The sequence below is a fragment of the Heliangelus exortis genome, chromosome 1, assembly GCF_036169615.1.
Source record: "Heliangelus exortis chromosome 1, bHelExo1.hap1, whole genome shotgun sequence".
Classification (NCBI taxonomy): Eukaryota; Metazoa; Chordata; class Aves; order Apodiformes; family Trochilidae; genus Heliangelus; species Heliangelus exortis.
The window spans coordinates 167,451,940-167,476,613 of NC_092422.1; the positions used below are offsets into that span (position 1 = coordinate 167,451,940).

General features: G+C 40.4%; 1 protein-coding gene across 6 annotated transcripts in view; it reads right to left on the minus strand.

Annotated features, from left to right (window-relative positions):
- The window catches only part of ANO6 (anoctamin 6), a 74,773-nt gene that overhangs the window by 27,501 nt on the left and 22,598 nt on the right, over positions 1 to 24,674 (minus strand). For 4 of the 6 annotated variants that reach the window (XM_071733553.1, XM_071733552.1, XM_071733549.1 and 1 more), the window contains exons 2-5: positions 20,158 to 20,234; positions 10,617 to 10,745; positions 1,957 to 2,022; positions 92 to 370 (exon numbers count right to left, since the gene is read on the minus strand). In XM_071733553.1, the coding sequence (XP_071589654.1) occupies positions 92 to 370; positions 1,957 to 2,022; positions 10,617 to 10,745; positions 20,158 to 20,234 (551 nt within the window). The remainder of the gene's footprint in view (positions 1 to 91; positions 371 to 1,956; positions 2,023 to 10,616; positions 10,746 to 20,157; positions 20,235 to 24,674) is intronic. The other 2 variants (XM_071733555.1, XM_071733554.1) reach the window with 2 other exon arrangements.

A 24,674-nucleotide genomic window follows, 5' to 3' on the forward strand; every position in this document is an offset into this window, starting at 1 on the left:
CAGGATGCTTTCATGAAGGTAGAATCCTAATTTGATTACAGGAATCCTTTCTTTTTTAAGATTAAATACTAGAAATACTCCACGGGCTTACAATTCGGCTTCTGGTTGCAGGATTGAAGAACGTGTCTTTGTCTTGAATATAAAAGTTGGACAAATGTTCCTTTTGAAAAGGGGCAGTGAAAAACTCTTGCTCAGGTTTGATGATATTTTCATCCACTCTGAAGAGCCTACTAAACCAGTTGAAAGCTGAGTCTCGAGTTTTCAGGTCATTGGGCTGCAGAGGCAATTTGATGTGCATCACCTCAGCGTATGTGCACAGCACTTCCCAAGGTGCATGCACTTTCACAAAAATAAGCTTTTCGTCCAAAACCTAAAATGAAAGAATATTAAAGAAATATGTGTGTGAGAAAATGAAAGCAAAGGATTTTTCATAACAATTCTTCAACTATTCAGGATTTTCTTTCTTTTCACAGCTCATGGATGACCTATCCAAAGTCACATTCTTTGTCCATCTCAGCGAATGTTATCATTAGCTTTGTAAAAGCACTGATATGAGGTGGAAGCACTCAGGCTTATAAAGGTATATGATAAAAGACACCTAAATGTTCCCTTAATGCTTGATGTTTACATTTCTGCAAAGTATTTTACAAAGCAATTTAAGTTTAACAAAGTTTTTCCCATGTGTTGTGCACTTAGCCTGGCAGGGCAGCTGTGCCTTTGGAGTTGCCAGTGTCTCCCAAGCAGTTCCAGCTCAACTTCAGGGTGATGTGACTTGATGGAAGCAGGCCAAGCACCCATGGGTGCTCCTGGGCAATGTGATTTCCCAGCTTCATAGGGAGGATGGAGAGAGGGAAAGGGAGAATCATCTGAGACTACTGAAAAAGACAGCATGGGGCACACGTGCTCCCAGTTGCATGGCCAAACCAGCACCAGTATGCAGCAGGAACCCTGACAACCACTCTTGCCTCCTGCCAACACATTGCCTGCAGGCTTTCTGTTGATGGCCTGCATTAGTCACATTCACACAAAATTACATTATGCAGCTCATTGGCTTGGGAACATCAGTTAGGTATCCGAACTAGCCCGAAGAAACTTCTAGTTTCAGAAGTTTTTCAGTCATGATCACAGCAGAATTATTGAAAACTGCAAAATACATGTACAGCAACAGGTCTGCCTCAGACTTCCAACAAGCAGTTTACTTTCTTGTAAATGTGAAGAGCCAGACTGCATCCTTGGATGTGCAGCAGGAGCTCTTACTGCAGAAATCAAATAAACACCATGATGTCATGGATTCCAACTCTAATTTGGGAGGAAGGTACAAAATAACCTTTTCTGGAGGCCACTACAGACTACCAGATTTCCAGTCATTTTAGTCTGGAAGTGATTGTCCTAGAGGGAGAGACCCAGATGGAAAGCTGCAGCCCTGCAGGGCAGGAAGGGAAGGGGTCCAAGGGGCTTTAACCCTCCCTGCAGGCCAGCAGCTGCTGTGCATTATCACAGCCTTCAACAACATCCACAGGCAACTTTGCAGCCCACAGTATGCAAAGCACAATAGTTACAACTGGTTGCACTGTGAGGAGCAGGGTGATGTTTGCACAGCTCTCCTGGCACGGAAATTCTGTCTCAGACACCCACTGCCTTCCCACACATCCTACACAGCCCGAGTAGGAGAAGAACCTCTCCTCAGACCACAGAATTTTTTATCTTCCAAGCACTGATCAAACATAACCTATATAATCTCTCTGCTTCCCAACTTTTCCTTTGCCAAGGAAGGAACAGCCATAAAGTTTAAAAGATTCTGCATCAGATCACAGAGATATTACTGATGGAAAAAAGGTGAGCCTTTTTCACTTGAAAAGAGAGCAAATTTACAGTAAACTCAGATATCCAGTTTCCTTACTCCCATAGGGGCAGCACTGCTCCCAGACCCAGCCCATCGCAGAGAAGAGCACTCACCGACCTCGTTGCTTCCAGTTGCAAGCCATTGTTTATCAGGTTTGATTCATACACTTCTCTCTTCCTCTGTTAAAAGATATCGAATGCTGTAAAACATCTCTTCCAAATTGCACAAATACGGATGCACAGAAGAAGGGAATTGCCTCCCAAAATGAAAAATCATTAGGTCATTTCTCTACAGCCCACTTGACAGCTACCGTGGTGATAGGTACAGTCTTACCTACTAATCCAGGGAATTTTTTTGTCTAATAAGCAATATTGCCCTCCAGTGCAATTGTGGAGAATTTACCTTTTTGGTTTCTGGTACATTACAGAGGTAAATGTGTGCCTCAGTTTTTTATTTTGAGAGCAACTACACCTTAAATCTGTGTTTCACTAATGGAACTACTGATTGCAGTCTGCTGCACCCCATTAATCTGCCCTTTAGAAAGTCTTCCATCTTCCACCCAAAGATCATTCTATCCCATTTTTCTTCCAGAACCTGTAACTTTGTTCACAGTTCACATGGCTTCACACCATGGTTCAAACTGCAGTAGCCCTATACATTCTAGACTATGTATAAGCATCTCCAAAAGAATAAGCTGATCACTGGCATTTGTAGTGTCAGTGATGCTGGTCTAGCAGAATTCAGTGTCCCTAGAAGGACAGGATACATTTTCCTCAGTAAAGATGAAATTCATGAGTCACTTTAATTTCACTTCATGGTATGAGCACTTGGCAGGCAGTCTGTTACAAAAAGCCTGAAATTTCTTTGCAATTGTGAATTTGCCCTTCCACACACATGACCTCCCCACAAGAAACACAGAGAAAAACAGCCCCTCATCCCTCAAAATATAAAATATACAACTCCATAAGGGATTTGTAAGAAATTTTGAAACCTGATGTGAAGTAATCCAGTGTAAAGGCTAACTTAACCAAATGGATAGTTCCCCAATGAGCAATTTGTTTACATAGATCTCTGCTCTCCTCAGACTACATGTCAGAATATCAGCAAGGGTAAGGGGGGGAAACCTGGAGGCAGCCAGGACTACAGGGTGAAGGTTCTGTGAGTGCCTGGCCAGGAGGGGATGACATTAACACACGGGGGACTGATGGCTTTATTCCTGGACCAGGCTAGGCAAGGCATGCAGTGAGGTTAACAGAGTGATTTGGTGATAACTACTTTCCATTCACAGATTGCTTTCAGGACACTGGCCAGTTTTTTTTTTGTTGTTTATATGCCCTGTGCTTAAGGGATTTTTGCCTACCACTACTGGAACTCAGAGTTTTAAAAACAAGAATGGTCCAGTGGTTTCTGTTCCCTGGTCATCTGTAGCCAGAATAACTGCCTTTAGATTTGTGCTCAAGATCCAGTCCTGTTGCTACTGTGAAGATCCAGAGTCAATGAATGACCCTGTAGATAAAGTCTTAGGAACCTCAGATAGGTACATGGAAACTGCTCATCAGGACCAGACCCAAGACCTATCCACTCTAAGGCACAAAAGCCAGATGCTTCAGCAAAAAAAGAGTGAACTTGTTCAGGAATTCCACAGGAGCAGGTCTATTTTATGTCCATATAAGTTTCACCCGGTTCTTTAAAGTCTGTTCTAAGTCCTTAAAGCAGAAAAAAAAATTTTGCAATGTCTTGGAATTCATAATTACAATAAAAATTATAAATAAATAAAAATTAATAACAATAGGAATAATTATAGCTATAAATAATTATGACTAATAATTATAAAAAATTATAAAACTGAATAATATAAACAGCCCACCCCATTTATATTTGTTAGTGCTCACCTGCAGCACCTGTTTGTGGCAAAGATCATGACAGACTGATTTAATATTTAGTTAAAAGGTATTTCTTTTATCTGTTTCAGGTTTTCTGCCTTTTTATTCCAGTGAACACCTTCTTCTCAGCTTGAGGACAAGAAAAGCCAAACTTTTCAGTGGTTTCTTCTTTCATCAATATTTACTATATTTCTCTTTTTCACATATTCCTCTATTTTCTCAGGATAAAACCACAATCCCAAACTTTGAAAGCTCTCTTCATGGAGGTATCTCTCCATGTCCCATTGATCCACCTATTTATTGGTGACAATATGCTCTTTGTATTTTTTCACTGTATATATAACACTGTGTGTATCTATATATGTAAAACACACATTTATAGCACAATATATGGTATATATCTAATACATTCTATTATCCAGAATGTTGCTGGTAGCTGTACCTTGAAGAGGACACTTGATATAGCTGTTTTCTGTAACATTTCACTCTCCTCCTTGTACTAACAGCACTAACTCAGAATCCCAAATGTGGTTTTCCCTTGCAGCAACATCTTTCCTTGCATTTTTCATAATTTCAGAGGCAATAGTGCTCTCCAGTCTCCTTCAAAGCTAAAGGTTCAGATTGGCTTCTAAGTAAACTATGGGATGATTTCCTCTGCAATTTGTGTTAGATCATCCCCCAGTCCCCTTACCAGATCATTTATTTATTTAGTGCACAACACAGGAGCTGTTTGCTACTCTGTTATGAACTCTTCTGTCTTTTCATCCTACCTCTTTGCTTCTGACAGATTCTCACGCTCTTTGTAAGGTGAATAACACCAAATCATTAAAATATTTCAACTGGAGTTCTGCATCTTTTTTTAACAAGTAAAAAAGACAGATCTGTTCAGTTTCTTCCTAAACAGCACAAAGATGGATGCAGGGCAATTCTCATTTGTAGGAGTCTAATAATTTTTTTTTTAATTTTCTTAATCTTACCATTCAGATTGGTTTAATAATTTATTATGGCAAGGAGTTCCCCAAATTAATTTTGCCCTCAAAATCTTGGAGGAATGTTGACAATATTAAGGGTTCTAATAATGCATTAATGCAAGTATTGAGAAACGAAGCCCCTGGGAACCTTCACTAATTAGGGGCTTTGCAATTTTATATAAATGATTGAATTATGCATATGATGATCTATAGAGGAGCTAGACTTTTACCCAAAGGAGTCTATAGTGGTTTTGCATTGGCTGGGGAATACAGCATAAATATATGATAGCTTATTAGGCTGGAAGGTGGACACAGTCCAAAGTTTATTTTAGCATCTGCCATTTTGTTGAGCTACCTGCATGGCTAAGCTGTAATAATAATAATAATGTAACCATGGTAATCCTGCTGATCTAAACCTGACACAGATTTTGAGGACTGAATAGCCAATGGGCTAGGACACTACAGGGTGCATAATCACATTGAATCTCAAGAAAGCAAAAGCATAGTGTAAATGCATGCCAAGTATTACAGGCATGTAGCATGGTTAGTTCTTGGGAGCTGCTTTTTCACCATAATACTTTCAGTGTCTGGTGACTGCAGATATGAGAGGACTGACAAGATTGTGGGTCTGGAAATTGGTAGCAGACCACTAGCAGGTTTTTTCCCCTGTGTTTTGTAAATGGTCAGAAGCACTTGCTTTGATTACAGTGACAGAAGAATGCCAACTGCTATCTTTGTTTAGCTTCTTTTGTGTAAAAAGTCCTCCATAACAATATCCATATGGCTTCAGGGAAAAAATCCTAACAAGGAAGGAGTGCTTGAATAGCCACCTCTGCCTTAGCTGACAGGCAACAGATAAATCACAGTCAATAAGAGAAAAAGCATGGGGCCCAAAGCCTCCCACATAGAAATCAGCTAAAGGGAGTAGTGAGGATCACTGTATCAATATTAGCTGCCAACTCTCACATTTTCTTTGATGGTATTTGGAAGATTTTCTGAAAGTCCCAGCTGTCAGCATCAGGAAATTAATTGATTGAGAAGCTCTGCTTCTGTAAGCTTCTTTCCCTTATGTTTGAAGATAATAATAAAAATGTGAAGCAGAATGTCATATAAAGGCTGACACACAGAAAATGAAACCCCAAGAACTCCAAACACGTATTTTCTGAGATCTCCACTGATTCTGAGCCAGACTTGTGATTTTCTGAAATCTGATTCATGACCACACAGAACTGGCAATGCTGCAATCTAGCCCTGCTCTTGAGAGTGGCTTCTAGTCACCCTATTTGGAAAGACCCATTTCTGGTCCTATGAGTGTAAAGAGGAACTTCAGACTAACACCCTCCTTCCTTCTGTCATCCTTCCTTCCATCCATTAAGCCAAGAAGTAAAATTTGGGTTTGGGGTTGCCTCAGGAACAGAGATTTTACTTCACTGAGTTCCTGCTTCAAACCCAACAGGAACCAGGGCAGGTGTGGTTGCTCTGCTCCTGGGATCAAAGGCCTTTTTCATCTTTCTTATCAGACTTCTTGGGTAGGTTGGCTGGGCTCACCACCTGCCATCCTCTGCTGCCTCTCATCACCACATGAAATGTCACTGAGGTGCTCTGCTCTGTCACCACAGGTGTGACAAATAATAAACAAAAGGAAAAGTACAATTACTTTTTTTAAGTTATCCAAACTTTTTGTTTGTCAGCTATCTAAACTAAACAAGTCAAGAGGCAGGAACTATTCCTTGTTTGAAGACAAACTTCTTTAGCTCTGCTGAAGTTCTCAGTAAGATTTAGAAAAAAATCCTGTGTATAATATTCTCTGTGAATTATAGTTTTCAATTAATTTGAAAAAAAGCAACGAACGTCAAACCTGTCTATCATGTCTGGAAGTGCAGGCTTTGCCCACATTACTACTTAAAATACTGTCAATCTTTCTGTTTATTTCAGTTGGGGGTTCTGGATGAACTAGAATGACATTCTGCATCGATCTATTTTTAATTTGTCTTTCTGGCACTCACCCTTTTACTTTCAACAATGAGCTCCTTGAGGACCCCAATAGATAAAACTGGCATTTTGGAGCATTTCTGGGAAGACTGGTGATATTTAATTTCTACTCTGATGGTAACATATCCTGACAAATAGGGTACATAAACTGTAGGTTTAAAAAGCATGCATTGGGTAGGAATTTCTATTGTTTGCAAGATCTAGTTTCTGGAATCTGCTCCTGACAGTTTGATTTTTTTGCTATTGCTGGAATAATTAATTGTATACCAACTTAAAAACTAGTGAATGAGTTTCATATATGAACCTTTTTTGCTAGCTTCTGAATCTGGAAACTATGTTAGAAACTTTCATGAGGGTATCTTTTCAATAGTTTCACTTTGACTTCTTTAACCTTAATTTCAGAAACATATGAAAATGAGAGCACAGCACCCTTGTGCATTTTCTAGTGCTTCAGAATCCCCCATTGTCGTTCCTCCTACCCAAATCACCCCCATGTTTTTAGTTAAGTTACTTCCTTCCCTCCTCTGACATGGCTTCCCAAGAATAATGCTAATATAAAGTAATGCTGGGCCATTTTCTCAGTTATACTCATGCAATTCTTTTGAAAAAGGCCAGATTGCCATTCAAATCAAATGTAATCATGGTCCCAGGACCCAATTCTTCTCTTGTTGCAGAAGAGTAGATGTATCTGTACCTTGTTTCTCTGAATCCAGTAAATTGGTTACTTAGGCTGAGGTCAGATTTTGAAATCTTTCCCACTAAATTCAGTGTTTGGGGACTCCTCTGCTCCTAGCATCAGACAAAACCACCCAGTGCAGCACCCAAAAACTTGAACTTCAGAAATGTAGATCTACAGATGCTCACTAGCAAGTTAAAATCTGCCCTGACTTCCATGTCATGAAGTCAGGTGGGGAACAGTGTGTGCCAGGCAGATTTTGTCCCAGTGACTGCACCCCTGGTCCCTACATTTCACATGTCTGTAATGTTGCATTTGGCCAGTGGAGACCTTGCTGCTGAGCAAAGTGAGGTGAGGATTTCACTCTATGAGAAGAGAATTCACTGGGTCTGGTGTTCTCTAATAAGCTGGAGTTTCCTGATTCTGCGAGCAATACACCTCTGCATAACAGTTCTATAAAACTGTCAGGAGAGTCAAAGAAAGAGTAGTGTGAACAAAGAACCTACTCAGGCTAAAAGCACCTTGAATTACACAAGATACTGCTTATAAAATTTGGCATTTTCAGTTAATCATTGATCAGAGACACACAGTGACACAATCAGTATTTGAAGCTGACAGTAAATGGCAATACTCCTCATTTTGGTATCTTGTACATCACCACAAGGGTAGAAGTCATTTGGCCCTGAAAACTTTAAACAAATAAAAAATAGTGTCAGTAAAGACAAGCTATCAATAGGTTTTATTCCAACAGTGATGAAGCCTTATGTATCTTGGGCAACATCATCTCCACAGCTTTCTGTCGTAGGCCAAAACGTTAATTCCCTTCCTGGAATTCCAAGGATGCAAAACTGTACCATAAATGTAATTTTTTTTTTACATTTTAGACATGAGGTACATCTGTTTTGTTTCTTTTTTTTTCCAGATACTCTGTTGACTTTTATTTCTTTTTTAATTCTCAGTTTCTCTTCTTTCACTCTTACTATGAATGTGAGGCAAGCCTAAGGCAGCGTGCTGCATCCTGCTCAGGAGGAGCAACCAGAAGAAAAATGTTATCAGTGCTGACAATGTCTGTGCAGGGAACAAATATTTGTAGCACATAAAGCTTCTTCCACTTGCATAGCAAGTGATCTTATGTGGGATGAAGAACCTCTGTGCCCTCGAGGTGACTAAAGTGCTTGTGTGCTTGGAGCTGACCTGCAAGCTATCCCATCCTAGAAAAAGTTAGGAAGCTTATAACTATTCACATTTTAAAAGCCTGTTCCTCCAGTAACAGCTAAAGGAAATCAATTTCTAAATTCATGATGCCTGCAGGTGAGGTATTAGAGGGAGGGAGCCAGCACCTTTGTGCTGCATCACAGGAATTGTGTTATGAGCAGGTGACTCATTTCAGCCTCCGTGATTGACTCACTGAACAAATTCCTCTCTCCACTTCCTCTTCATCCCCCACCTTTCACTGCCCTCTGGTAAATCACCCTGTGTGTAACATTTCCTGTTTCATGGTCAGCTTTGCATTTTCCCATTAGTTCTCCAGGTCATTGTAATCACACTTGTAACCTTAGTTCTCGTCCCTGGAAGTCCTCTGTGACTGTCACTTCTTCATCCTTGTCTCTTTCTGTGCTTTCTGCTGCCCTTTCAGCACCATACACATTCCCAGTATCACAATTCTTGCCCACATCTTCCACAGAACCCCTATGGCTTTATATTCTCCCTGTCCGTGGAATCTTGACTCTGAGAACTGCTACCACTATTGTTTTCAGCTTCCTTCTGACACATCCACACTACCCCAGTTGTCTGTCTCAATCTCCTGGCTGTACTTCTGTCCACAGAGCTTTTATTGGCCATTTCACTGCCAGGCCACATGGTTCCTTCTTGTTCAGCTCACTGTCCACCAAGGCCATGAGGCTCTTTTCCACAGAGCTGCTCCTCATCCACTCAGTCTTTACATTACCTGATCAGTAGTCTAATGTACCCTTGTTCCCACATTTGTTGTGTGTGTGTAGGCTGCTTCTTCTTCCTCAGCATGCCAAAGATTCAGGGTGGCTGCAGATCTTTGTAGGACTTTGAAAGCAAACTTTTTTTTTGCAAGCATCTAGCTCATTACCCACAATCTCCTGGTCTAATTATTCATGGTTTTGTTCTGACTAACGTCCTAATATTAATGCTGTGTCAAACACACCACGTCATTGCTCCCATTTAATTTCCATCGTTGTTTGAGACATACACTCATTATATTTTTAAGTAAATTTGGGCAATGGATATAATATATTACAAACATAAATATAAAATGCTAATTGATAAAAACAATTGTTTCCAAAGGGGAAGCTTTTTTTTCCTAATTACTTCTTTTAACTATTTTTTTGTTGCTTATCCTGTGATCATGTGTCTAATGCAACATCCCCCCACTGTAGGGCTCTATGAAACCCTACTGATGCCAAGGGGACTATGGTCCCAGGGACAGATATTTCTGAGGTAGTTCCTAACTAAAACAGCTCAGTGGAATGGCTAAGCTTGTTTTTGTGGCCTTGGGTGCCGTAATGGATGTAGTCCCTTGATAGACCTACTGACATAATTAAAAATAACAGTTACAGATAGTTTATTATTGTCATTCATAGTTGCTAAAGAGCATCAAACAGTCACTGACTTGAGTCAGAAGCTTTTGCAAGGTCCCCTAGGGAGGACCAGGCTGCTGAAGTGTTAAAGGAAGGAGTGGTATAGGGAGAGATTTTGGTGGCAAAGTGATGTATCATTATTTCCCATGAATAACTTAGGTTCATTGTGCAGCATGTCAGCAGCTATGTTCATAACTGTGATCTGGAGCATCTGGTCAGCTGTCTCCTTCTACAGGTTCCTCTGTAAACCTGCTTTTTAATACCAAAGCCCAAATATCAATCCCTGTAGATACAGAAAACTGCCCTACTCTGTAGATCTCAGATCCACTTCTAACCGGAATCTGATGCTACCGTTTTTCTGACCACACCTCCTGAAGGGTTACCTCCTGGGAGTATGTTCTGAAATGACCTAATACACACTGACAGATATGATGTGCAGTGCTCTGCCCATTTACACAGCAGTTTGCTGGCTTCAGCTCACTCTGGGTTCCTGCTCAGTCTGATGAGCTTCAGTGTCCCAGCTCCCAAGGGGGCTTCTGGGGCAGAGCAATGCAATTGCCATTCTGGGTGAGAGGACTATCCTTTCTGCCCACTGCTCTAACAGCCAAAAAATGATTTAGGCTTATACTGAAAATAACCTACCTTTTGCTTCTTACGGTCACTCCTCTTATGAGTAATTTTTTTGCTTTCATCTTCATACACCAAAACAAAGTCAATTCTTCGCTGCCCATCACTGAAGAACAAGGAGTCAGGCTTATCATCAAAATCAGCCTGGAAGGCAAGGTAGGATAGGTTAATATGAAGAAATTTACTTGTTGTCTCCTTACTTGCTTCTGTCACATGGCATTTCAGTGAACAGAGAAACTTGACACATAGCAGATTCATGTAACATGAAGACCAAAGTGACAGCAAAAGTAGCATGGTGTAGAACAGAGAAAAAAAATGTCTAGGAGGTCTCTGCATGACAAAAGAACACCAGAACTTTGACCTATTTTTGTTCTTTAAAAATAGCATTATTAGCTTTTGGCAAGAGGAGGAGCATTGGGATGCAGTACCTTTCCTGAGTAACACATCTGTCAAGCAATTTGTATGCCATCATTGATACACTGTTAGATAGACTGTGTACATGATATGTCACTGTCTGATGTGAGTCTCAGAATTAGTGTGGTCCCACCTGTGTCCTTTTTTAAGCAACTCTGAAATTATAAAAAAATGCCTGAACACAAAAAAACCCACCCCACAACCAGAAAAAAAAAAGTAACTTGCTGCATGCCAATACTCAAACCCACCATTACCCACAGACTAAAGACATGGCCAGGCTGGAGATGTGCTATAAAATTGGACACATCCTATGTGGCTTTATTTCTCTTTTTATTCTCAACATCTCAGCAAGCAAACCCCATTGTTGTATGCCACACATCCATCATGTTACAATATATGCCAAAATCAAAAGCATTAATATATCTATAAGCCATTATCTAGTCCCCAGAGGAAAGCAGGATAGATTGTCATACCCACTAATAACATCTTAATGTGTTATTTCATGTGTGAAACAATACAGAGACACTGATGATGGGGGAATCTGAATGCTTGTTATTGTAGTTTCTTAGTATTCTGTGGGCACTACAACAAGTAACAACCCCTCCTTTCAGGTAACATAGCTGTAGTCTGATCAGAACTGCCATGCAATGAGCAGCAAACTCTCAAGTACTTATTCAAATCCATCCATAGTGTTACTGAAGTCAGAGATACTGAAGTCAGTAAATATCAAATGGCTGAAAGGGGACTCAGCATGGCAGTAGAGATGGTGAGATCTCCAAAGCTGGCAAGACTCCCATACAAAACCTCCAAGAGTCTTGTCTTCCAGATGCCTGAGCAGGCAGGGAGACCCCAGGGCAGCATCAGGCCAGGCAAAACCACCCAGAATAATCTCTTGAATATGCTGTGTCTTTGGAGTAATGGAAAAGGTTCCTGGATGTCCTGTCACTGAAATTTCCCTGTCAGTGCACATCAGTCTTCATGAGGGATGCCAGGCTCTTTTGGGAGCTCTGGGATGTCTGGTCTGCCACAGAACTCAGGGAAATGTGGTTATGGTGTCAGAATGGTTGTTCTTCAACTGTGACAAAACCAACAAGAATTCCAGTCTTCAGTCAGGTGCACCCCAGTTCCAGAGAGCATACAGTGTTTTAGGAACCACATTTGTCAGTGTTTCCAAAACAAAAATTCCCAGGAGTTTTATTCCAAATAGCCCCGTGGGCTATTTTGTTACTGTTTGTTGTCTGAGTAAAAAACAGTCGACCAAAATGTGTCTCCCCATAATTATGGCAAAGTTTCCCTATTTTAAATAAACTCAAGGGAGTTTAAACTCACCATTTTTTTTATGTTGTATGCACAAAGGCTGGAACCTGCTGCAGAGAGCTTTTGTTAACTTGGTTGCTTCAAAGAGTCTGAGCAGATTATTGGTTAAAACAGCTGTCTTTGAGTCTCAGCTGTGCTGCATAACTTGTGACAAACACACATACATATACACATATAGATACACACACACATATAATATATATACACATACACACATATATATATGCTGACAAACAACCAATGTTACAGCTCATATTGTACTTTTGTTTCACATTGTGACCTAGGATCCAGGAACTACATAGGCACTCACCAATCAACATAAAACTGCACCCTGTGAATAAAGTTTTAAGAAAAAAAAAATACTTTAAACTTTCAGATGGCAACACTAGACCACAACGACACTGAGTATCTCTGTCACCCATGTGGTTTTCTAAATTCCTGAGTGTTAGAGCTACCAAAGACCCATCAAGCAATCAGAGGGGACCCTGGCAAGTTTTTCTCCCACTGTGGATTAGCCATGGGTGTAAAATGCAGTCCTGCTGCAACCATTTCCAGGCTCATCTAAAAGATAACCATGATGATTTCATGTTGCCTAGATTCCCATTGGGAAAAGTATCAACAACAAACAATAGCCAACAACAGCCCCTGTTGGGAGACAGCTTGGGGGCAGCAGCAGCAGCAGAAGGAGGGTGCAGGGAGGTGAAGGTGCCCAGGCACCCAGCCCAGCCCCCCAGCATCCCCTCTCCCCTGGGACCCCAGAAGGCTCTGGCTCAGGCTAAAATTGCTCAGTGTTGCAATGCTGGAAACCCAGAGCCCAAACCTTGTGATAATGAATAATAAGGGGAAGAGTCACTGCAGCACAAACCAGAAAGTTTTTAAATTGGGCTTCTTCATCCTTTGAATCTTAGAAACAGCATTATAATAACTTCTGTTTAAAGAGACAGAGTTGTGAAATTCAAGCACCTGAAAGCATAGAAGTAGTAATAGATTTTTTTCCCCAGCACCTTTAAGCTCTTTTTCGTTATATCACCTATCCACAGCATAGCTAAGAAAGAAATTGCAGATAGCATCAACATCAGATCAAGTTTTGAGTTTACAAGTTTTTATTATGGTTTGTGACTGCATAACTTCACTGTTTAAATATTTTTCCTTTAAATGTCATCTCTTCTAGGCTTATAAAACCGGTACTTAGTAACAATGGTCTTAACTGGATTGTCAATAACCATATGCAAAGACTGCCTGTTAATCAGTATTCTGACTCATGAACTTACATATATGATTTCATTCACATGAGTATATATATGTTACCATATCCATAAAACTTTCTTTGTCTCTCTCTCTCTCTCTCTACATATACATAAATTATACTGTGCATATATATAATGAAATATAACTGAAAGAATAATCAACAATGGACTGCATGGATCCAGGAAGTTCATTCTTATGAAGCTAACTGCTTTAATATAATCTCTGTTGCTTTTAATCACTAGGGCAATGTTCGATTCACCTACCCACAGTCACTTCATATATCAATAAAATAATAATACAGAATTTACTCATTAGATCTGAATACTTAAGAGATCAAGACCTCCACAAATCACTTGTAATGTAACATTAAATGTTGCTCAATTAAAAGTAGGAAGTAAAATGAAAAAGGGAATGTAATAGTTAAGGTTCCAACAGCCACATTAACTGAAAAGTGTGATGTATCTTGTAATCCCTACTGGATAGTTGGTAATGAAAAATCCTGTATTATTCAACATAATTACCAGGGGGAAAAAAAAGACTGAAAACCAAAAGGAAGTGTTGTACTATGAAGTTAATCATTTTTCTGAGACAATATTTGTTCTTTTTAAACTTACGTAATATTATTTGACAGTATCGTCAAATATCTTCATATAAATGCACACAAGCTTTTAGGCATAGAGACTTAAGTTAATGGGGCTGAAATTCCAATACATACAATTTTTCTTAAGTATCAGTAGCAAATTAGAACCCAAAATAATGAACAGGCCCATTGGTACCTCTTTGTTCTGGGAGAAACAAACATGGGGTTTATTTATTGCACTATGTAATTTTCTTAGCCTCAGCATAATCACATTTTAAGTACTGACTGAGGCAATCAGTTGTGCACTCTAATGCTATAATAATACCCTCGTGGTCAGCAGGTTAATATTGATTACACCATTAATAAATAAATAAATAAAATACATTTAGCTGTAAAATACTAATTATACTTAGCACATATTCCACAGTGGTTCTGGATTCCAAGTGCTGTACAATCACTGAGAGATGAGGAACTATTAGCTGCTCTATTAGCAGAAGGAATCTGAAGGATTTAGGCTATGGCTAAAGCTTTCTGTACCACACAGAATACACTTATGTGGGCTGTCCCAGAGGCAGCACAGCCATGTTCATGTGGGTGTACCTCTGCCTTCATGTTCAGCACAGGAGCAAGGTAAGCATCACCCTGAGGAATGAGGCCGGAGGTGGCCTGGGGTAACAAAGAGCCCAGAAATGCATAAACTGCAGCCACCACCTCCCCAGCATCAGATGAGTTGTTCTGCAGAGCCACTGCTTGGGTCCTCAATACCAGGGGGATGTACACACAGGAGGTGGGGTCCTGCCAGACCTGGGAAGTGCTGCATGGATGCAGACACACTAAAGGTCTCCTGCCAGCCCTGAGTATCCCTCTGCCATCACAGCTGCCACTCACACCGTGAGTGTGAGTGGCCCTCACTCCTCACATTCCCATCACACTCCCCTTAATCCTCCATGATTCTGGCCTGCTGTGGCCACCTTGAAAAATGAACAAGGAGCTTCCTTCTTTCCCTGATAATCCACTACAAGCAGCTGTTGGTTAACAGCCTCCAGGGCAGGACTTAGAGAAGGGAAAGCAGGAAATGAAGAGAAGCCTTCCCCATCACACAAGAGGCTAAAGGCTGAGGCAACTGAATTGGCTCTAAATTAACACCCTGGGACTGACCCTCACCCCTTGACTCAGAGCTTCCTCCTCTCAGGGGACAGACTGCTGTGTGCTCCTCCTCAGCTACAGCTCTGTCACTACCTAAGGAGAGTTGTCTTGCCTCACTTTTGAGATGTTTTGAGTCATGGCTACCTGTGACATCTGCAGCAGAAGATGACAGGAGCATGGGAAGCTCCCTTCAGCAACAGTGATTCTCCATGCCAGGGGAGAGAAAACAGTGATGTGACAAAGAAACCTGTCTTCACTTTTCCAGGCTTCTCAGGGCATTGTATTGTTAAACATTCAGTGAGGGCACTGGTGGGAAGGGCAGCATGGAGACAAGCATGAAAAAAAATATCTGCACAGGACTTGCAGTTATTTGTTTACTACACCCTGAACAAACACAACAATGCAAGTTGATTTTTTTTTTTTTTTTACTAACAAGACATTCTGTAGGAATGAATTATCTAAGTGGAAGGATAAAATAAGAGCTTTTTTCTGGCTACACGGGCCTTTAGTGTGACTGTCAATAGCATCAAATGTAATCACTACTGGAGGGATAAAAAACTTGTCTGTGACCTCATATTATTTTCAGATATGCTTCAAAGCAGCTTCCTGCAGCATGCCAGGGAATAAATCATTACAGGGAAAGCAGAGCAGAGCCTGTGTAACATCACCTCTGCTGACAGGCACCTGCAAAAAATCCTCCAACTGGAACACAGTGACAACTTTGTGGGAGACCCACAGGTTACACTTCAGTTGTGGGTTTTATGTAGGTGAAAATTTCAGAATGCCTCTTCCTAGGGCAAGAATTATTTCTCTCTAGAGGCCTCAGGAAACTTCAAATGAAGTCAATAAAAAGGCAATAAATTATATTACCAGGATGGTATGGAATATAATTACTTGTAAGGTGCTTTGAGATCATCTGGAAAAAATGTTACAGAAATATGAAGTTTTTCTTACTGTCACAGCTATATAACAAGATATTTTATTACTTTATCTTCTAGGTGACCAACAGAAGTAACTTCCTGGCACAACTATCAGACACAGGAGCCAACACAAACATTTACTTCTGAAAGAGATAAAAATTTCAGGAAGATATGAGATATAAGTAAGATCTAACATATTTGCATATCATACACTAATGCTGGTCTGTCTCCGTAAGGCCATAAAAGGGTTGTCCCTTTAACATTTTCCCTTGTGACTCATATTTGCTGAACACAACAGAGGACTCTTTTAGTTCTGTTTTTAGCAACAATGAGATTATCAGTAAGTACTTTATCAGACTTGTTTGTTTGTTTTTTCACTTCCTCAAAATGCAAAGAAATTTTTGGTATGAAATAAGCTGAGACTGAAGACAAAGCATTAAAATGAGGAGGTCAGGGGGGGCATCATTACAGTCACACATTTCTGTCAGCAGGAAGTGGTTGGTACCTGGCCAGGCATGGGGATGCCTTGTCCCCTGAGCTAAGTTTGGACCAGACACCCACTTGACTTCCTGTCTGAGCATCACGTTGCTGGTGCCAGCAGAAGGAATTCCACTCACTCCTGATCAGAGAGAAACCACATGTCCCTACTTTTAAAGAGAGGTGATGACAGTACTCTGCTGAAAACCTGCTTTTCAGTACCTCCCATCCTTCTCTGGATGCAGGAGCTGGGAAATTCACTCTTTCAGACTTCCCTGAAGCCTTCTCCCTGCAGAAATTGTATTTGAGGGGCAGCAGTAACAGACAATGTAAAGAAGTTACCTCTCCTCTGCAAGTGTTGGCTCTCAAAAAATATCTTGCTGTGATATCCAAATTCAAACTACCTATCTAAAAAGCAGCTAAGACTGTGAGATTAAACCTGTGAAAGCCAGGAAACGCTTGACTTAAATTTGCCTGTGCAGTTTTGTCTTCCTTGTACATGTTGTTTATAATGCATTACTTAATTGCACAACCATGTGTCATAGTTCTACCTCATTTGCAGTAGTTAGGGAATACTCCTTAACATCTTTTTAATTTAATGTTATTTTTGTTACACCTCATATAAACAGCCAGACACATAAACCAGGGATTTCCCTCTGACTGTGCCCATGGTACTCTCCTCATAGAATCTCAATATTCTACAAATATTGAGAAATTTAATTTCATAAGATGCCCCAGGAGAGAAAGTAATGATGATCACATAGGGCACCTAGAGGTCAATGCCAAACCCTCTTGACTGCCTCCTAAACTTGGAGATTCATCTTGAGACAGCAAGATAGTGACAACTTTCCAGAGAGCTCAGCAATTCTTTCTATTCAAAGAGCAATACACTCATTTTCAGACCCACACGTGACTGCTTTGAACTAATGCAGACAGGGCCACAGATGCTCCCTTTGACACTCAGGAAATAAACAAAAGCTGGATGTGACTTTGTGAGTCTTGCACAGAAACCCAAATCCAACTATCAAGGACTCACTCAGTTTCTCTGTCATAACAACCTTTTTTTCCTCCCCTGACATATCCTGCCACATTTGCACCTTGCTGAAGTACAAAAAACGACATCCTCACAGAATTTGGGCTTTTTGGAGACTACTGTCCTGCTCCTGTGCTGGATGAGTCAGGAATCTTGTGGCAAACTTAGCATGTGAACCTCTAATCAGAGACAGCACCATAAGAAGATCAGCACTGTTTTTATCAGCCAATAGCTTACTCAGTTTGGGCTACTCCAGGGCAACTTGCAAAATAAATTAAATTTCCAGACAACTTCCAGCTGCAAAGCCTCATCAAAATTTAGACAAAAGGTGCAGTGCTTCCCTTCTGGTCAATTGTTTAAGGTTCCTACTAGGTTTCAATTTCTAGTTACAATTAGCACTCATCCATCTCACAGAGAGGCCCAGTGGGTCTCAATTTTATCTTTTGCCCCTCCGTCCCCTCTGAAGCCACCCAGTGGCCAACAAGGAGGACCTGCAGAAAAGATGCTGCTAAAACTGAGCTGAAATTACAACTGGTGGTAAACACATGTAGCCAAAAATAAAATTTGATTTTGCCAGGTGATCAGCAGTAGAAATAAAAATAAATTCTACCAAGGTTGCCCAGAGTGGACTGTTCTAACCACAAGGTATATGACATTCTGGCTGGTTTGATGCTATTTCACTTCATTTAAATACATTAAAAACAAATTTCCACTGGCCCACGAGGAGAGTCTAAGAAGGGTTATTATAACATCCTAGTCAGGGCACTCAGCTGGGAAACTGAAGCTGTTGGTTCCACCTCACACTCCCAAAAATGTTTTAATATTTTTCCAAACACCAAATCAGCTTGAAACAAAGAACACCCTGAAGCAAAATGCTGATGCAGGGAAAGTGAGCGTATCCAGATCCCAGAAGGAAACTCACTTCCTGATACTTTGGGTATTTGTTTCCTACAGCAGAGTCAGGAACAACAACCCCAGACCCGTAACTATGGCAAGTACTTTGCCAGCTAAGCTGCTAGAGCAGCTCCCCAAGGCTCTGGGGCACCTTAGTGCAATGAAGACTGAATCTATCCCCCCAGTTACAATGCTTTTGAAACACAAAACTGCTATGGAAATCCTTTGTCCCTTTCTTTTATGATTCTGCTTCCCATTTTGGTTTGATATGAATCAAAACAGCTGTCAGTTTGGTGGCCAGGCCAAAACATAATTTATCTGAACATCTCCAAACTTAATATGAATCACAGAACCATGGAATGGTTTGGGTTGGAAGGAACCTTAAAGATCATCCTGCTACAACACCCCTGTGTGGGTAGGGACACCTCCCACTCAGCCAAATTGCTCCAAGCCCCATCCAACCTGGCCTTGAACACTTCCAGGGATTACAGCAATTTCTTGAATGATCTCTGTATGTGAAAAGCATCATGAAGCTTATGGGTGCTTAAAATCAATCGGTCCAGTGAGAAATTCTTGACACGGTTCAATCTGTTTCTTTACACCTTGTCCTGCTGTAACACTGACCCATCTGCAGAAGTAGATTGAATAGAAAACTGCTACATACCCAAAGCCAGGGACACTAACCTCGGTCTAATTAGAGTAAGAAAATGCAGAATAGACTTGTTTTATTCATATGAAGCTGTTGCATTAGCTTTAGGATAAGTGTATGATTTTATAGCTTTTAAAATCCAGGCATATAGCTACCACCTATACCAGGTGCAACTGTAGCTTGTATTTGCACCATTCTAGGGAAAAAAAAGTGTACTTATCAGCATGCCAGTTGGGCATCAGGTTGGCAAAGTATGTGCCATGGCAGGGCTTGCTGAGGTCAACTGGTCAGCCCCTAGAGATAAATGAGATCTGAGGCAGTGGATCTTAACACTTTCTGAGTTACTTTCCTGTTAAGTACAGAAAACATTAGATGATCTGGGAACTTCAACCACACATAAAAGGAATGGATGCCTCTTCTTATCACTCCACTCTGTCTGGAGCAAGGAATTTCTTGGTGTCTCCAAACCTTCCATAAGAACACGTTGGCCAACTAGCACCTGGATGTGCATGAATCTATAGGGAATGTGTGTTTACATACAGAGTGTGGTCAGAACTATTTATCCTTGTATACACACACAGAAATCCTATGCACACATGTACATAATTATATATTGAGAGGAGGTGCAGGTGTATGTATCAGTTTATAGCCAATATATATTGGTCACTTTCAATTGAGTCCAGTGCCTGTTGACATCCGAAAGACTTCAGGTACCTTTAGGAAAACAGAGATATAGCAGCTCAGATTCAGTCACACAGAAGAACTACAGATGCTGCAAATGCAAAGAAATTCCAGTCTCCAGGAACAGCTACTGACTGCTGCACATCTGTACTAGCAAAGATTAGATGCAGTCATAGTTAAAGCAAAGAAGTACCCACCCATTCAGGAGTATGAAGGTTTTGCTGATCCAGCACAGCTCCATATGTGGGAACAATTACCTGGTTCAGTTCCAAGACTAAAAATAAACAAACAAACAAACAAAAAACATTTTAGCCTTTTGTGTGGTACATAGCTTTAAAGAAATTAATGGCTTGTGGAGAAGCCACTTTATTGCACTTATTCAGTGCTTCAGAAACAGTTATAATCAGCAGGTGGTAAGAGAGCAGAACATAAATTTCATCAGGATGACAAGGAAATGTTAGGACAGCATCCTGACCAACCTACAGTAATGCAAAGCATCCCTTTGCTAGTATGTGTTAGTGTTTCAAAAACTATCCACCATCTAGTAGTAGTTACATTTCTCTTTCAGTGATATCAGAAGGTGTCAGAACTGGCTTTACCTGAACCAATAACCCTAGCCCATGTTGACAGAACTTGCCAGGCAATAACTAATAAAAGTGTCAGGGAATTCTTCAGAAATCCTGGAATGGGTGTGATATGGGCAGTGATGCTATAATATACACTCTATAACAGGAATGATTTCCACATAACTTAATAAGACACCTGCAAGTTCAACGTATATTGAACCCATTTCACCATTACCTGTTAAAAATGAACAACCTGAACACCGAGTTGTTTTCCTGAAAATACAGCATAAAATAAAAATGATCTTGTGAAGTGTGCTACTCCATGTTACCATCATCAAGCACACTGGGAAAACTGGCCACCAGATCAAGCACTGGAAAAAACACAAATTCATCCCAATAACGCTGCTGGACATAAGAGACAAAAGCTCTACAAAGCTCCACAGTCACTGCAAAATATTGTTTTGAGTTTCTTAGGAAATATTTATGGGTCTTAAGAAGAAGCCAGATAACATCCTGAGGCTGGAGATAACATCAAATGGTGGAAGGGAGAAGGCTCCTTTTTGACTATGGAAGGCGGACCCCATGAGTTATTTTGAGACATTTAAAGCAGAGAAGTGTCTTGGCCAAGTCTGTCCTGCACAGAGGAAAGCATCATGGATATCAATGGTACCTAAATGCCACTGTTTTCTCAAAAGGATAGCTTCAATTTATGAAAAAATACTAAACTACTAAAAGAAAATGCCCAAACTCTAAAATAATCAGATCTATAGTACTCTTGGAAAGATAGCTAAATGCTCATTAAATAAAATGGTTGGGTATTTTTTTTTTTTTTTTTGGCTTAAAAACATTGTTGATACGTGACCAAATTCTCAAGAATTTCGAAGAAGCTTTTTTTAAGTGATGATGCTCACTTATACCAGCTGAAGACACGTCAAAACACTTACAAACAGAGCCCAACAAGATCATTCTTTACAATCAACAGAATTCTTTCATGGCATCTAAGCAGCTGAATTCTCTGGTTTAAGTATTCTTTCGTAGAGTTTGGTTGGGACTTCATTTCAGATTCTAAGTTTCAAGATCTCTACTGTGGTGATAGTGTATCCTCTAGAGAGGAGACAAAGGCACATCCATGATTTTTCCCATCATCATTGCTTCAGAAACATCTGAGTTACCCAAAGGTTAAAAATCAAAGTCTGTGAGCTCTCAAAAACATGAACAGCTTCAGAGACATTCTCCAGCGTTTCAAAAAAAAAGAAAAATGTGCAGCACACAAACATCACATGCAAAAACCACAATATGAGGACTCAGAAAATACAAGTTTATCTCAGCAGCTACTGCAAGATTGCTGTACATGCACATCATTATATTTTAATGGGTTGTCACTGTAGTGGGCAGCACCCAGCATTCCTTACAGCATACTTTATTCTCTACCTGGACACAAAGATATCTAGGTAAAAACTGCTTCTAAAAGCCTGCAGAAGAAGGAATGCTTCTGCCCACGTACAATGGGCAGGATGAAGAGGAAATAAAAGCATCTTGCTTCAAAAAATAAACACCCGCTCTGAACTCTGTTTGCCATTACATGAAAGAAGATGTGGACACAAACAGGAGGACTTGTGCCAGCCACTTAACTGCAGTAATGACACTCATGAGTTAAAATGGCCTTTCTGCTCAGTCCTCACAATGTGTAACTATGCATCCTGTATCAGTGCTGTCAAGAAATCCCTTCAGCCAGAACTTAAGAGAAGGGGGGATTGTGGCATTAGCAGACAGAAGGGTAACTCTTGGTCTCTCAAATCTTGATGCACCTAGGGCTGACTAGAAATATCCTCTGCAGAAATTTTTATGTGGGGACAAGTTGCTTCTGTCTCAGTGTCTTTGGCCAGCATCTCTTCCTCATGTGTCATGCACACTTTATCATTTAATCAATATTTATCATCTTAACACATTTCCAATTGAAATGGTGCTCAGAACAGTCCTTGGGCCACTGGGCCACTGGAAGGACTCATGCAAAAGGGACCTGCTTGTTATGGAACATTAGGCCAGAACTTCTCTCCAATTACATACAGATTGATGTTTGTATGAAGCCAAAAATGCAAACCCTTGACATTAACTGAAGGTGTATTTAGGTAAGATTTATTCTAGCAGTGGTTTGCAAGGACAGCTGTGCCAATTTGTGCAGTTTTTAGCTGGAAGAGGCCATTCCAGCCTCTCAGAAATGCAAAATTCCTACCGGCAAAATCTCAGCCTTGTCAGAAAAGCTGCACCACACAATTTGCTTTTCCTACCCCCAGAGTCACTTCATTTCTCCCCCATCTCAACCTCAGCATTATCGTATGGGCAGTTTTATATATGAAGGAGCAGAAGGAAAATGCAGGACAAAAGTTTAGGCTCGGACATTAGGAAAAACTTTCCAACAGTGTGAGCAGTAGAAAAGACTGCCTGGGAAGGCAGATGTGATCATGTGAGGTCTTCAACATCAAAGCTTCTTCAGCTGAGATTAATTAAATATCCTGGAACAATCCCAGTCAAGTAGAGTCCAGCATAAACTTTAGGACAATGGCCTAGAAGAGCTTTTGAGGTCCTTTCCAGACCTGGTTTCCTCTGCATGTAATTCTAGTCATAGTGTTCTCATAGTTAAGGCCAAAAAAATCCACCGGTGCTGAGAATTTATATTAAAACAATCATTCTGCTTACCTATTTCTTCTTCAGAAGCATTATCATAAGCATCAAGGGCAGCTGCTTATGATCTATCACTCAGACAAGTAAAGCAAAGAAAGAGTAAAGGAATGAATAAATCTACTGGATTTGTGCTGGCATACTCTGATTTTAATTGACTGATACATCAAGCTTTATCTTCAAGCAATCCCGGCAACATATGCTATTGTCAGAATATTTTGTCTCATTTCTTTGAATTGCAATCATAGATTTTGAGTTCCTGCTCAGTGATACCAGCTGGTCTTTGATCTAGTCCTTACAAAGGATGCTGTTGTAAAAATTTTAAGCACTGAATCTCTGCATGTTACTTCACATGAACATCTCGGTGGCATCTGAGCTACCAAAGTATTGGTGGCATTCCCAGCTGCCCAGAGATGGTTCTGTGGTCCAGGACACCTAAATGTGCTGTCAGCATTTCACACCTTACCTCAAATATGCTTAGAGACAAGTACTAAGAAGTTTATATTAATCCCACACTGCTGCTTTACAATCTGTGTAAATCCCACACTCCGAGCTAGGCCACGGGAGATGAATCCTGCTGTTAATTCCACCAGTGATTTGTTTTATGAATTTTCTCTTTGGCTGTGCTTTCTCACAGGTTGGTCAGTATTTCTGACTGCATTCAATAAAGGTCCTAAAATTCCTTGAGAGCCAAGGGAAAATATCTAGTCTGCCCATAAGTTAATTGATATTGACAGTGAATGGTTTTGGAAATTCAGTGATCTTCCCAGGGAATAATTTTTAAAGGCTTCCATGAACATCACCAGTTGCAATGTCTACCTGTTGCTATGGCAGAGGTGAGAGGTAAAAACGTAAACCTTGGAGTCTGAATAGTGAAATAATAGAAGCTGCCCAAAGCACAGACAGTAGTGATGAAAGTCTTTGTGAGACTGTAAATTATGAGGCCTGAGAATGGAAAAAACCAATATCCAGAAGTGAAAATAAAGATGCTGTTAAAAAAAAAAAAAAAAAAAAAAAGATTAATAGCAAGAAAATTACAAAGATATTGGATAAGCTGATGTTTGAAAGGATCACTGGGCTTGGGTCCATAATAAGGACATTGCCAAACATCCCTAAGTTGCCAAGCTTTTTGTGCCAAAGAAATTCTTGGCTATCATTGATTTCTTCTCGCATGGAAACAGAGTTGAAAAAGGGCAGGAGCACTCTTTAAGCTTGTACAGTACCTGCATAAGGCAAATGAACAAGCACAGGATTATTCTGAGGGACCAAAAAGCTTTTGTATCACCAAACTAATAGAACCTGGTATTTCACTTCCTTACACAAATCTACAAGACATTACAAAGAACAAGATCTCAGCCCTATCACTCAACATGGTACCTCATGAACAATCATGAATGTAAAGCCATGAAGCAATGTCTGGTGTCCCCCAGTGTCCCCAGGCACTGTGTCTTTGCTGTAGATATCACCTC